General features: G+C 46.0%; 2 protein-coding genes across 4 annotated transcripts in view; one reads left to right on the top strand and one right to left on the bottom strand.

Moving 5' to 3' along the window:
• Positions 1-15,321, bottom strand: part of LLGL1 (LLGL scribble cell polarity complex component 1) — a 363,828-nt gene that overhangs the window by 144,121 nt on the left and 204,386 nt on the right. The gene's annotated exons all lie outside the window — the stretch shown is intronic.
• LOC133208630 (voltage-dependent T-type calcium channel subunit alpha-1H-like) overlaps positions 1-15,321 on the top strand; it is a 118,169-nt gene that overhangs the window by 98,549 nt on the left and 4,299 nt on the right. For 2 of the 3 annotated variants that reach the window (XM_061346660.1, XM_061346643.1), the window contains exons 25-31: positions 395-504; positions 1,615-1,748; positions 2,318-2,388; positions 9,374-9,452; positions 11,520-11,641; positions 12,100-12,435; positions 14,862-15,045. In XM_061346660.1, coding sequence (XP_061202644.1) covers positions 395-504; positions 1,615-1,748; positions 2,318-2,388; positions 9,374-9,452; positions 11,520-11,641; positions 12,100-12,435; positions 14,862-15,045 — 1,036 coding nt within the window. The remainder of the gene's footprint in view (positions 1-394; positions 505-1,614; positions 1,749-2,317; positions 2,389-9,373; positions 9,453-11,519; positions 11,642-12,099; positions 12,436-14,861; positions 15,046-15,321) is intronic. The other variant, XM_061346651.1, reaches the window with a different exon arrangement.

The following is a 15,321-nucleotide window of genomic DNA, read 5'->3' as shown; positions in this document are numbered from 1 at the left end:
TGTCCTAAGGATTGCCATGCTGGAATAAAGAAATGATCCATCAAGTCTTTTATTCTACCCAAGGCAAGACAGTTCAGAAGAAGTAAACTTTGTTAGATGGGGAAAGGATGGAATTTCTCTCTGACCCAGACTGAACAATTTGTGCACTGAATTTGGAGGATTGATAGCTCTTGACTAGCATTAGTGCTTATGAGGGTTTTGTTTGCATCAGTATCTAAGCCTTTAGTTGAGTTTTGAGGTGTGATTCAGTGCAGTTTTGTAACAGCTCTGCAAGCTATTACAACTTTACTTCTTATATTTCTGTGTCTATGCCATCCTTGAGCCTGCCAGTGACTCCTCAGAGGGTCTAGGAAAGGATAGGTGGGGCTGGTCTAACTGGTGTCTCTCTTTTCAGTCCCTGGATGAAGCCCTGAAGTACTGCAACTATGTGTTCACCATAGTCTTTGTGTTCGAGGCAGTTCTGAAGTTGGTGGCATTTGGGTTTCGAAGGTTCTTTAAGGACAGGTGAGAGTATTTGAAACTCCTTTGTGTTTGGGGTAGAGCTGTTATTGACCCAGTTTCAAAGCCAGATGCTGGGTAAATGTAGCATCATTATGACTGCATGACATGCTGTGTGCGAGGAAGAGCAAAGGGCTGCCTCTCCATAGGTGCAAACTTTATAGTCTAGGTATTAAACATTCTAAGAACTGATGGTATTGCTTTGCGGAAGGAATTTGGGGATTCTTACAACATTCCAAATACATTCTTTCCCCTGGTATTTGCCTCCCCACCAGATCTGACCAACTCACCTTAGAGGTCAGAAACAATTTGCTGGCATCAATGCAATCCTCAAAAGAGTAGTTTTGCCAGGCTAAGGTCACAGAGTCCCTCAGAACAGGTCTCCTTTGCAGCCCAAATCAGTCATTTGGTAGACAGCTGCCTTTGTAAAGCCTTTGGCAAAGACAGAGGTAGTTGTGTTCAGCCCCACTGCCTTCAAATCGCACCTGCAAGGACCTAGGGATTTTATCCTGCCTCACATTTAGCCAGAAACAAATGTGTATGAAAGCACATTGTGGTGTGGTGACTTGCTGGTGGGGAGCAGGGTAAGACTGGACAGTTTTCCACATGAACAGCTTGTTTGTTTCATTTATCCTAACAAAGTGGTTGAAAGCTGCAATAAACAATACGAGTTATGAGGGTAATTGTGTAGTAAAGACAGTTTCTTGCTGTCTTTCTTGTACTGGTGTGGAAATGTCGATAAAATATCTATAAATCAGTGGAGTAATTCAAAAGCCAAGTGACATAACATGAGAGCAGAGGTACTGCATCAAGCAAACGTCCCTCTGGCCTAGTACCTTGTCCCTGAGAGTGGCTCCAAGTAGATAGCAGGGGGACAGTAGAGACCACAAGGTAAGCAGGGACACTTCTAAGTCACAGGCTACAGCAGCTTGTGGCTCAGAATCAGGCTGGGCCAGCTGCAGTGAGTTGATTTTGTACCACATAGATGATCATGGCCCCAGATGTGAGAAAGGAGAGGCATTTGGGATTTGCTTGTGCTGGCTATTAACAGACGATTCTCTACTCTTGGATGTCTGTCCACGTATGATCTTTGTCCTTCCTCTCTTTGTCTCTTAGGTGGAATCAGCTGGATTTGGCCATAGTTCTGTTATCAATCGTGGGAATCACACTGGAGGAAATTGAGATGAATGCTGCACTGCCCATCAACCCCACCATAATCCGCATCATGCGGGTGCTGAGGATAGCACGAGGTATATGGCCTGCTCCGTAGGTCTCCAGCCATCCCTCAGGCACCTCAGGAAATGGTTTGGCCATTTGTTCTTCTAGTCCTGCTGTTTCAGTTTGACTTGAGAGCAGCTGGGTGATGAGGCTGCAAAATGTCACATCGGTGATGAGCTGTGGGGGGGTTTATGGGTGTTTCTAGTGGCACCTTTGGTCTCTAATTCAGATCACAGACCTTTTATACTCATAGCAAATAGAAGCAGAAAGCACTGGAGAAGGGAGCATCAGAGCTTGAGATGATGTTCTTCACTAATGAAATATCTCCCCATCACTCTCCCATTTTCCTGCTAGGGCACAGTGGACTTTTTGTGCCTTTTGCTCCGTTTTACTGATGTCCTTAACATTAACTGGTGTGTGAAATAGTCAGGATGTTCAGGTGTTCTGTGAGCCCTGCCAGGATGCAGTGAGCTTACTATCTGTATGAAGAGATGCAAGAGAGATATAAACCCTCCCTACAGCATCTGAAGCCAGATTTTCTTTTATGGGTTTTACACAGTATTCCCTAGCCCTGCTGACCAGGATTTGATTCTCTTTATAGTGCTGAAACTGCTCAAAATGGCCACTGGGATGCGAGCTCTCCTGGACACAGTGGTACAAGCACTTCCCCAGGTAACCTCCCAGACTTCATCCATGCCCAGTTTGTTCCCCTTGGCAGACTATGCCTTTTGGGCCTAGGGGCAGCTCTGTGCCACTGTCTTTGGTGGCCACTAGGAGCCACCTGTGCCTTGGTAGCAGAGTTTTGCATGGCACATCCTGCTCACATGATATTAGATGGGAGAACCACAGTGATGGAAAGTTAACAGAGAGCCAGTTGCTGTAGGCAGAGCTCTTATAAAACGCAGCTTCCACTGCCAAGTTCAGGACACACAAGGAGAGACAGAGAAAGCTGTTGGTGACAGCATTGGAAGTAGACAGCCTCCAGCTCAGCAGTTCTCTTTGTGAGAGAGGAGCAACCATGTTTATTGACACCTATTGACTGCAGTGGAACTGCAGACTATAAAAGACAAGTAGAGGAGATGTTAAAAGCTTGAAGTGGGGTCTCAAATTACCATATCCTCATGAGCTGCAAGAGAAACGACAATGCTGCCAGTCTTAATATTCGATAGGGTCCTTTAAGTGTTCAGTTCCTGGCACTGCTTTTTTATGGATCCATTTATTTGGAAAAAGAAGGAAAGAAACCTTTTGCTGAGTCGCACTCCTCCCTCAAAAAGATCTGAAGCACATCAGGATTCCAAGAAGTTTGGAGTTCCTGTGTTTTTAAAATCTTATGCTATTTAAGCTGTGTTCTGCCAGTTTCTACATTTAATGGTCTGCATCCCAATCTTTCAGTCTTTAGAGTCAGCTCAGCTGCCTACGCATTCCAATTCCATCCATCACCAGGATCCTGTATCCAGGTGATCTATATTCCAGACATTACTGGAAACATTTACTGCCACACTTTACCCAGAAGTGAGTACTAAAAAGAGGTTCAAACCCACAAAGAATGAGGCAGAGGAACTCTGCAGCCTTCTTCTCTGAGCTGGCAATTCAGAAACAGAACTTCTACCATGCACAGGGATGGTCTGACATGTCCTTAGTTTTGAACCCCTCCAAAACATCCCATAGCTGAAGGAGTTTACGAGTGGTCCCACACTATCCTAATAGAAGGTAGTGTAGTGCAGGGAGAGCCAGGCCTTCCCTCTCCCAGCCCCACAGGCGCAGGGAGATGGCAGCACACCATGGTGGGCAGTCACATCTTGATCAGCTGCCTGCAGAGGGAATCATATCTCAAAGGCAGGATGATACCACTGCAGCTTGGCAAAAAGCAGACACTGTGTAGACTTCTCTTCCAGAATAGGAGTGGCCATATGAGAATCAGTAGAACTAGTAAATGTAATTACCTAAATATACCCCTATGAGTTCGTTGCTAAGCACAGAGAAGCCTGTGGTCTATTCAAAATGAACTGGAAAACAAGGGGAATTTCTTTTTCTTGGAAAGACCCATTTACTTTTCATCACTGCCATAAAGATGTTTCTAATCTCAGACATTTGCTCTATGGTATTCAGATTTCCTTCTCAGTGAAGGATTTTGGCTGACACTAAAGCATGGAATTTACCAACCTGACCCCTGTTTTGGTATTTCAAGAAACCATTTGATTTGTGTCTATTTCTTCTTCTTTCAAAACCATTGTGATTACAGAGCATATTTTCTCTTCTCTTCTTATTTTCTCTCCACCCCAAACAATAAGGTGGCTACAGGCCAGGCCTTTTGTTTCCTTAGGGCGTTTCTGCAGTTTATATTCAATCCAAAGTCTCTTGTAAAGGGGAATCCCCAGGGATATTCCAAGCAGATCTTGAGCAGATAAAAATGCTATTTCGTCCTCCAGTGAAATGCAGCAAATGAGAAGAGAAATTTGGGAAGACCTCTCTGACAACAATCACTCTTCCTAAAGCTGCAGCTTGCATTTAAAAGGCAGGGGCAAAGTTCCTACCTCCCTTAAAACCACAGCTGGAAAATCCTCATTGAATGTGGCTGCAAAGTGACAAGAAAAAATCCTTTTCTGTTTATTCATTAAGGTTCCCAGGGAAATCCTTTGTCTGGTGTATGTAAAATGTCCATTTATGGGCTTACAATGACAAGGTATTGTCATTGCTCTACACTTTTCCTCTTTTGGGGTGATTTTCATCAGCTTCCTATTTTATTCAGCAGCAGATGCAGCATGAGTAATACTTAGAGAACCAACTATCACCACTCAGTACAAAGCAGGTTTTCAAGACCTCTTTCAAGTGTTTTCCTCTTCTTGATGAGCTCTGGCCCCATTAAGGCATTATAAAGAATTACAGCACTCCTGTGCTTCAGCTGAATATTCTCTTGTTCATACATCTGGTGGCTGCACTGGTTTTGTAAGCAATGTCTGCTCTGTAAGACTCCTATGTGATGGTAATCCTTTAGTGCTTTTCCCATCCCCTGCTTTCCAAAGGGCAATAGTAAAATAGGGAACTTTCCTAACAAGATCTGGGTTCTTTTTCCTTGTTTTTCTCATTTGGTCTGTGGATGGCACATCAGTTAAATGCAGGACTATACCTCCTATAGAATCACAGAATAAACTACGTTGGAAAAGACCTGTAAGATCGTCAAGTCCAAATCTTTGTCTTCAAAGCTTGAAACTCCCCCACATGGACTCTCTGCTAAGAAAAATGTGAAGACCTCCTTGTTCTATCAGTGCCCAGAGATCAGTAGCTTGCTCCTGTCCAGGAGTTTAACCCTTCCTGGTGCTGTAATTCCTGTGCTTATCTCAGCTTCAGCTCTTGAAGAGGTTTTCTGGCATTGCCTAACAGCAGCTGTGGGACAGAAACAAGTCTGCTTTTGCCAGATGCTGAAAACCCACAGTGACTGTGAAGCTCAGAGAGCAAGAATAGACATGTCTTAGCAGCAAGCACTGCAGATGAGGCACGGTTTGGAAGATAGGTATGTGCTGCGAGCTGGGAGGAAATACAGAGATGCCCAAGAGATTTGTGTGGTGAAGCAGAAATCAGTAGTTAAAGAAGCCACCAGTCTGCTGGCTGTTAACACTGGTGGATACCCAGAAAGGGAGCTCATTCAGTTCAGCCTTGTGGTTGCACCAGTGAGATGACTTTATTCTCCAAGGTTGTCTGTCTGGCCCTTTCCACTAGTCCTGGAATCCACACAGATGGCCTCCGTTTTCCAAGCAGACAAATGTGTCCATTTTCTCTTGGGTCCAGTGCATAAATTAGCCTGTTTTCCTGCTGCCAGGATTATTGCTTTGGCTGGAGAGTGCTGGAAGGAAGATGAGGAGGACTTATGTCCTTGGAAAGGATTGGCAGAGGCTTAGTTTTATGAGGAATTGCTCTTGACAGGCTTCCCAGATTGCTGTATGCGTTGCCTGCATGAGCAACCGAAATGCCAAGGTGTGGGCCAGTGATGCAGAAATAATTGATGTCAGAGCAGAAGAGCCACAGGAGGAACTCTAGTGTGCTTCAGCCAGCCATTGCAGGAGTGGAGCACCAGGAGACGCATCTTTCATCAAAGCCTCTTCCAGAGCAAGAGAATCTAGAGGGGCTTGGGTAGGATCACACAGCTGGAAGTGCAGCAGAGGAGCGGTAGTGCTCATGTGGCTGGCGTCCTGTTGTACCTGATCAATGCAACACCTTTGCACATCAAGCTAACACAACCTGGGATAGATCTGTCTTTACTTAGGGCCTAGGTCAGCTGTTGGGACATGCAGTGGTGTTTAGCTACTGCAGTGTCAGAAGGCAAAAAGCTAATAGCAGGGATGTCTACAAAAGGGAAGCAGAGGTAGCCTCTCCAGGCCATGCTAGGGCAGTGGGAGAAGGGGTTTACTGGGTGTGTGGAGAGGAGAGTCACTTTTTCTTGCCACATCAGGGTTATTCCAGGGTTTTTGCAATGGTAGATCACAGATCAAATAGGATGCACTGAGGTAAAGGCTGGTAGCTCCTCATAGAGGCCCTCCCTGCTTCTCTGGATGGGATGGAGGACTCTGCCTCTCTCCCCACAATATCCCTTTGTCCTAGGCACACAAACACTTTTGCCAGCAGTACATAACAGCCAGGATGCCAGAAAGCTCAGGAAGAATCACAGATACCAGTGTCTCTATCTTCTCCTGTGGCTCCTCTGAGGTACTTTAGGGTACCAGGACCATCTCCAAGATGTTCTTCATCTCCTACAAGCCATAGTTTCCCCTCAACACTGGAGCCACAGCGAATGATGGATAGTCCCTGGCTGCCAGAAAGAGGGCTTATCTGTAGTTTTCTCTGCCCAGCCAAAGGCACCAGCCCATATCAGGGGGAATTTGACAGATAAACAACATGGGCTGACCTGGTCAGTGCTGCTAGAGCAGAACCACTTCTCGGACCCTGCTTGGGTGATTGGCTGCCAAAGCTGAGGTTGATGACCAGAGCTGGATCTCTGTCCCTGATGGAGTCCAGCAAAGGCATCCCAGCCTTTGGCTGCTGGAGGAAAGGGCCTGGATGTGCTCCTGCCCCCTCCTGTTCCTCCCAGAAACATGATTCATGCACAATCTTTTTCTTGTCTGGTCTCAAAAGATCTCAAAGTGCTTTAGAGACATTAATTCTCCATCCACAAGGGTATCTCAAATGGGTATGTTGAGTTACAGGAGAGGAATGACTCACCCAAGGTCACAGACACAGATAGAGCCTGCCTTCTCTGCTGCTCAGCAGCCTCTGGCTGACCTTGCTACCTTCCACCTCAGCCCATCTCTGAGAACATGCCCTGGGTCCTTCTCTGTACTCAGGCCATGGGCTGAAGAGGGACGTGTACCAGAGAGCCACGGGCTAGCACTGACAAACTGTTACATCTAGCAATGATTTGTACTGATTCAACACAGCCAGAAGCTGCACAAATAGACCAAGCAGTCCCATCACCCATCTCAGGATCTTTCACTTGCTGCTGTCACCTGCATCTCTCTTTCGCATGTTTCCAAATCACAGTCACTTCCCAACAGAAGCATCAGCTGAGCTTTGAAACTGCTTTCACCACAGGCAGACACAGCCTCAGACACCAGCAATCACCACATTAGCAAACATATGTGTCAGCATATGCCTATGGCTGTGATGCCTTGAGCCTACACAGCAAACCCAAGAATGTAAACTGGTTTTTGAAGGACTTGCTATGAGACACATTGGTTCAGTCGTGTAATTAGTCATGATCTTAAATACAGAACCTTCTACAAATGCACACTAGAGAGTAGGCAAATGGCTTATGAGCAAATGTTAGGTCATAACATGCTTTGCATGTCAAGAGATAATAGTTTTGACTGATAACCTGGTAGTAACTTTGATGTTAGACTAAATTCCTTGAAATCTCATCAATGCCAAAAGTTTGCAGACTGATTTATTAGGCATTAAACCATCAGTGAAATATTCAGCTTATAGGCTGCTTTGAAACAAATCCAGGATCTTCCCCTGCAGTGCTACAACATCAGGCTCTAATGTACACTCAACCTAGCACTTCTTCCCCTTAATTCCTTGCTGCGTTACCTCCCTAGCAGTGTATCTGGGTGCATTTGCAGTGTCCCTGTTCTCTTGTGTTTTCTCATTTACAGTCATTTTGCAGCCTTACAAGCCATCAGTGTCTAGCAGACTTGAGTTAAGGAAACACTATTGAAGAAGACAGTACATGCAGATGAAATAATCCAGACCAGCCATCCACCTCCCTGTATTATCTCTTTTATTCCCTGGAGGATAGTAATAACATTAGTGGAATTGCAAAGGTCTCTGTGTAGCAGCCAGTTGAAGCTTTATAGCAATTACAGTCTCCACTGGGTGATTCGACTGTTCCCATTTCTTTAATACAAAAAAAAAACCCTATTTCATAAGTGATATCTGTGTTAATTTTCTGATAACAGGTATCATAGTGATAACCTTTCTAATGGAATCAAGCAGCATGGTCAAATGCCCAGCAGCACTGCGGCTGTGCTGCCTCAGAGAAGAAAGCTCTCTCAAGCTGAAGGGTTTACTAGAAGATGCCTTGGAGATCATGAATCCCTCAGCCTGAGTACCTGAATCACCAGCTTAGTTTTTATTGAGAGATGATGATCAGTATGTGGTCACTCAATCTCCATTACAAGCTGAGAGACACAAAGCATTTAAAAGTGACAGGAAAGGTAAATGTGACCAGAGTTACCTGAAGCTAAAATGCAGGTGGCTAACTGGTCGAGTTACTCTGCCCTTCATGTTCCCTGCCTGTATCACAAAAAATCCTGATCTTTGAGATGTTGTAAAGGCTTAGACCCACGTAGTGATTGAATCCAGTGTGGATAACTGCAGTGCCATTGTTACTAAGAACCTTAGTGTTCCCTTTAGCATCCTTGCACTTCTATTGCCATCCCTTTCAGCCACCTTGCAAGGCATGTTAATACCTAATAGTAGCACACCACACAGTGTTTGAACTGCAAGGTGCCTGCGTTTAAGTGTTGGTATATAGAATAAAGCTTTTCTTTTGAGCCACTGAAAGCTAAAATGCAGGTAGTTGTTGTGAGGAATATCTGTGAAGTGGCAAGGCCAGGAGAGCTTTACATCTTTACTGCAGCATATGTTCCTTTACTGAAAGCCCTCCAGGCTAAGGAAACCTTTGCAAACCAGGGAATTCCTCTTATGGCTTGAGACATGTCTTGTTAATGTCACTGCTCTGAAACCCTCAGCCTTTGTGCTCGAAATCTCAAACCTGCCAAACAGAAGGAAAAAGCCCTTAAAACTCAAACCAGAGCAGCAGGTCGCTTAAACCACCACTGCACTGAAGTGCAGTGCTAAGTGCCAGAGGCTACAGCTACAGGTTGGCCAAATTACAGATGAAGGCATCATCCAGGTGGATGGAAGGGCAATGGAGAGGCCACAGAGCCTCAGAGATAGCTTTGCATGTGGGAATCTGCTCCTTCCTGCACGCAGGAGTCTTCTCTGGGTCTATTAAAGCAGAAACGTGAAAGGGGAGCAGGGTGCTGGATCAGGAATAGGGAAGATGATGATTCCCTCTTTAGCTTGTGTTTAAAATGTGATGGAGCAGTTTAATTCATGACCTCAACTTGCCTGACCCTTGTTCTGCTTTCTCCTTGTGTAGGTAGGGAACCTTGGCCTACTTTTTATGCTCCTGTTTTTTATCTATGCTGCCCTGGGAGTGGAATTGTTTGGCAAACTGGGTGAGTAATGTGCCTGACGCAGCTTATTTCATCCGGTTGATGTTTATTTGGTATCTAGCTGTTTCCTTTCTTCTGTCCTTCATCCTTGGGCCTTCCTCAGCTTCACAGCTCACAGTCTGAAGATGAAAGTCTCCTTTTGATCTCAGGGTCACAGATGACACATGGGGATGTAATACAGAACCTGTCTAAATGTGCACATGCACACACATTTAGAGATTTATGGCTGTAGAGGAACTATTTACTGTTTAAATATAATTGTCCAGCACGAGTATATTCACAAAGATGGAAGTTTGCTACTTATGGCACAATGTGAGTCTACAAAGCTGGATGGTGGTCAGATTTGTGCTGGAGAGATGCCACCATAAACACATCCCTCCTCAGAGCTTCCACCACACTCCATTAGTTTTCTGCACTTGGCTAACATTGCTCTTCCAGCTGTCCAAGTCTTGTCTGTCCTTTGTTCTCAGCATCACCTTCCCCTTTCTACATAAATCAGGAAGCATTCACTGGTTCCTGGTAGTCCAGCACCATTTATTCCTCTGGCTTGAGGATGCTGCAGAGCTGATCATGAATGTGTCCAAGACTAAGAATCAGGTGGAGTCAGAGAGGAAACACCATAGCCTTACCTTGCCCAGCTTAGGCCAAAGCAGTCACATGCCTTTAAACATGTCTGTCTCCTCAATGTTTGAATCTTAATTAGGCCTTCAAGAGCATCAGAAGGGCCCTTGCTCCACAATGCTTTTATAGCTGTCATTAATCCCCTTTATGAGCCCAGCCCTCTGCTCAGATTACACATGCTTGAAAACAGAATATTTCTTTCAACTAAAGACAAATTATTTTTGCAGTCTCCAAGAAATTCAGGAAATTCAGGAAAAAAATTACTTTTGCATCCACCCCAAAATGAAAACCTTTGGGGGCTTTATTACATATATATTATATATATATATATATAGGTGTGTATTTGTTATATAGGTGTGTCTTTGTTCAGCCACAGAGGTAAAAAATGTCTTGTTCACAGAAGCACGTTCTGCTGCTCCAAATCCTTTCTGGTTTTACACACACACCTTGCTAGAGTCAGCCCCCAGGTAACCACAGCATGTGTTAGAGACTGGGAGAGCCCTAATTTTGTCTGGGGCAAGCTGCAGGCAGTCAGCGCAGCACTTCCCAGCCCAATTTAACTGGGAAATACTTCCACTTCTTTTTGTGGATCACTGCTACTCCCCGTCAGCCACAACCTTCAGTGCTTACTCCCCCAAGACTGGTCATTTGGGGGTTGCTGGGTTTGTTTGCTCTTTTGGTTTTCCTTCCTATTTGCCTCTGAAATAAATAGCTACTAGTGAAATGCCCTAGCAAGAGACATTGCTGCCTGTGTAATGAATCTGTGTTCTATGGAAAGAGGGATATGTTCCATTTGCATTCATTAGTATATTAATTCTCAGGGGGAAAATGTCAAATTGCTTCACTTCATCTCAGTGAAATATCCCTCATGGTAGATGTACCCTGTAAAAACTAATCAAGACAAGGACATAATCAAGAGACAAAGGGTACTGTAGAGCAGCATTTGTGGAGACAGCTCAGCAAGTCTGCTTGTTTCCACCTCCTTTTAGATCTCTTTGTGTTGTTGTGTTGGGGTAAAGTCAAGAGAAACGGTGGTGGAAGAGGCCCCTGGAGACCCTAAGCCAGCCTCCCACCTGAATCCCCATCAGTAGGAGGTCAAAGTAGCTTTGTCCAACCAAATCTTGCAGACTTCCAAGAGCAGAGCTCCCCTACCTCTCTGATGACCTATCCCAGCACTGTTGGGTCTTCCAGGTGAAAACAACCTTCCTAATGTCCAACCTGGACCTCCTAAGCCACAGTGTTGCTGTCCATTATATCATCTGCCTCCACTGAGAAGAATTTGGCTACATGATCTCAGTAATTGCAGGCCACCATGAGATCACCCCTTAGCAGTCCTCTCTGATGCCCTCATGACATATTTCAGGGTCTTACCACCAGGTTTGGGGCTGTTCTAAATAAGCACTGGCAAACGTGGCTTCACTGATGGCTTTCTGCTTCTCTCTCCTCCAGACTGCAGTGAAGAAAACCCCTGCGAAGGTCTGAGCAGGCACGCAACGTTCACCAACTTTGGCATGGCATTTCTCACCCTCTTCAGGGTGTCTACAGGGGACAACTGGAATGGGATCATGAAGGTCTGTGCAGTCCCTGTCTGGGTACTTTATTCTCTCTGTAGATACATAAATACAAATTTCAAACAAGCTTAGGCAACTCTTATGTGAGAACAAAAACGATTTCCTATTAAAACATCAAAATTAAACTCCCCCATTTAAAATCCAGGTTTATTTCAAGTGATAATTTGTCCTAAGTCTCACCCAACCTGGAATTTAATGCTTTTTAACATATATATAATACTTCAGGAAAATGATGGCAGTTCTTGTGGCTGAGAGGAGGAACCATGCACCTTTGGGATGGAACATCACCCTCTGTTTTGTAGATGGTGTAATTCATGGTGTCCGTATTTTCTTCTATCCATTTTAGTTGCACTCACAAGCTATCGTGTCCGTGATATGTTATATTGATGTTTCTGTATTTGGAGCCCAAGCAGAGCCCCAGCACTTATTAATCCCTCACCTTTCCCTCGCTGTTGCAGGATACTCTTCGGGAATGCACTCGGGAAGACAAGCACTGCCTCAGTTACCTCCCTGTTATCTCTCCTGTCTACTTTGTCACCTTCGTCCTCATCGCACAGTTTGTCCTAGTCAACGTGGTGGTGGCAGTGCTGATGAAGCACTTGGAGGAGAGCAACAAGGAGGCCAAGGAGGATGCTGAGATGGATGCTGAGATTGAGTTGGAGATGTCCAGAGGAGCACCCACCTCAGCCACTGGTGGGAGCAGAGGTGCAGTTGCCCCAGAGAGCAGGGCACCCCACAGAAGTCAGGAGACCACAAAGCCAGAGTCAGCGCTGCAGGTGAAGCATCAAGCCCTGGTAAGAGCTCACACAAAGCATTTGCTCCTCTTGTGCTCAGGGTAAGGAGGGGACAGTTCTCAACAGCCACTGATCATCAGGCAGCCAGACCCCAAGTGACACAGAGCCAAAGAGGCAGGAGACAGGGCAGCGTGGGAGGAAGGCAGCTTTCCTGGGTCCCCCTGTGGCAGAGATGTCACCACCACCTCCACATCTTGAGTCATTTTAGGAGGGCTCCCTGAGGAGAAAGGCTGCTTGAGACCTGTTTTCCAGGGCTAACACTGTCTGACCATTGTTCTGGGGAAGGGCTCAAAGTCCATCTCTTGCCCTTTCCAGTTCATTCAAAGGCTGTGAATTTTCAGTTTAGATTTATAACAGCCACAGGTGCCTGTTCTGCTCTTCCAACACATCAGTCCTTGTCATTTTAGCATGGGCAGCAGCTCCAGGGAATGCTGGCAACCCTGACATGGATGACATAAATTCCCTTCACACAGACACAGATATACACTGCTCAGGGTCTTTTTAATCCCACTTTGGAATTTCTAGAGGAAACCCAAGCAAATCATGATGTGCAGCTTGGGAGGGCATGTCTGTCACTGATGCAAGCGTGTAGCTTGTGCTCTGCCTAGGGCATGGCTGACTTGGAGCCTGGGAATTGTCAGAGCACCTCAGCGAGAACATAGAGGTGTCTGGGATGATATTCCCAACACTGCTGCTCTCTGGTTTCTGTTAGTCCTCTAGAAAGGGCAATCAGAAGTTGGGGGAAAGGAGGGGCACAAGATAATTGTCTCATCCCTGTCAGCAGCATGTGAGGAAGAGTGAATATGAAATTGCTTTGTCACCGTGATCACAAATAAATCTACTGCAAAATCAACGGGGAAACAGAGATTAAATTACATTAAATTAGATTTTTGTACAATCTATTAGACTCTATTAAGTCAAGTAAAAAGAAATTTACTTACACAGCAATGGGGAACTCACTATTTGAATGTAGTTCCTAATAGACTTTGCTGCAGGAAAAGGCACCATAAACACTATGGTCAATTTATTGCCTTTCTACATGGCCTGAGAGGGATCCCACAGTGAGTAGGCTCCCACCTTGCACATCTCTATCAGGTGCCTGAGATCCTCCCAAACCCTCAGGCTGCCTGTAAAGACCTGCTGCTGATCCATCCCCATTGTCTTCTCAGCCAAGCTCAACAGGGTAAAAGCATTGAGTAATTTATCTTGGGATGTTTCTCTTTAGGGATCTGATGGAAGATATTTGTAAGCCAGAAATGTGTGGAAAAAAACAGATCTAAGGAGACCTTCTGTGACCACCAGACTATCCAGCAAGGGATCTCAGGCCCAGCTTTTGATCACAGAGAGGGAAAACAGCCCAGGAGAGCAAAGCAAAATCCACTTAATATAAGACATGCTGCTGGGAAGATGTTTTCGGTCAGTCAGTGGGAGCTGGCATTAAAGGAAAGCAGAGTGATTAGTTGTACTTTAGATAACATGGTGAATTGTGAGGGGAATGTGTCTAGGATCAAAGCCCTGGAGCCACGTTGCAGGTCCTGTTCCAAGGGCTCCTGCTCCCCCAAAATTTGGCCATGTTATGGCACCACCTCTCACAGTTGCTCCATCAGCACTGCAGAGACACCATTTGAGTCCCTGGAGCTTCCTAAGGCCCAGGATAAATCTGCTATAAGGTGCTTGGAGTGGCAAGAGCTCAGAGAAGCAGTGAGGGGTCAAGCTTAAGGTTTGTGACAGGCTCTGACAGGCACTTCTAACCAGACCCATTTCACAGTAAGAGCAACCACAGAGAAACCGCTTTTCTACCCCTGTATAGGCTCCATATACATGCTGCCATGAGGTCTTCTTTCTTCTGCCTCCTGCCATGTGGCTGTCTTCTTCTGGGGTCAGTGATGCCCAGGATGGCCATGTTGTAGGAGACAGGCCTCAGGGTTTGCAGTGGTGTTAATGTGTGTGTTCTGGGGAGGTACTACACGCATCACAAGCAGCTCTGGGTACCCTCTGTCAGCATGGCTGAAGACTGACCAGCTTTGCCCATCTGTCCCAGAGAAGCTTTGAGGAGAAGGGTATCACCACCCAGGCTGGGCTGAAAGCATCCCTGGGAAAATGGGAGCAGAACAGTGCTGCCTTTCTCCTGTGGCTAGAGGGTGGGCCCCATTTTCCTGGACCTTACTTTTGCTCTGCAGTATCCAAGAGTCGACTTAGTGTCGGGTCAGTGATGCCTCGTTTTACTCCAGCTGCAACCTGAGCTCTTCACTGAGCCAGCCCAGCTTTGGTATCCTGTTGCAGTCACCAGGGCTGCAGCCTCTCTCGAAGACGCCAAGAGGAACATCTGCACAAGGCTTTAAACCAAAAGGCAGCTGAGAAAGAGATGGCTGTAAGTAAATTCCCCACCAGCAATGACCCCCTCTCCCTGTCTCCTCGCTTTGCAGGGCAGCGCAGTCTCTCTGAGGCCCCAGGACTCTCAGAACCTGCTGACTGTCCGCAAGATCTCCGTTTCCCGAATGCATTCCTTGCCCAACGACAGCTACATGTTCCGGCCAGTGATGCCAGCCAAAGCCCCCTTCCCCCTCCATGAGGTGGAGATGGAAACATATCCCTGCAAATCCCAAAGAGGTACTGCTCATGGAGTTTTCCCTTCCTCCTCCTAGCTGAAACCGTGCGGCAGCACGTACAGGTGGTGGTTAGATGGGGAGTAAGCAACCCATACTGAGCCAGGGCTTGCTTCCTTCATGTGATCCCATCACCATAACTGCCCAATGTCATGTTTTCATCACATCCCTGCATTTTCCTAGGAGAAAGCTGATGGCTCAGGTTTTTAGCTGGAGAGAAGTGGGGCTCCCCAGCAATGCCAGTTGCAGAGGACAGGCATTTAGTTGAGTAAAAGGGTGC

Source organism: Neopsephotus bourkii, unplaced genomic scaffold (genome assembly GCF_033783945.1).
Source record: "Neopsephotus bourkii isolate Nb327-2 ecotype Australia unplaced genomic scaffold, CSIRO-AGI_Nbou_v1 NB_39, whole genome shotgun sequence".
Classification (NCBI taxonomy): domain Eukaryota; kingdom Metazoa; phylum Chordata; class Aves; order Psittaciformes; family Psittacidae; genus Neopsephotus; species Neopsephotus bourkii.
The sequence above is the reverse complement of the archived record's forward strand: the minus strand, read 5'-3'. Positions and strand labels throughout refer to the sequence as shown.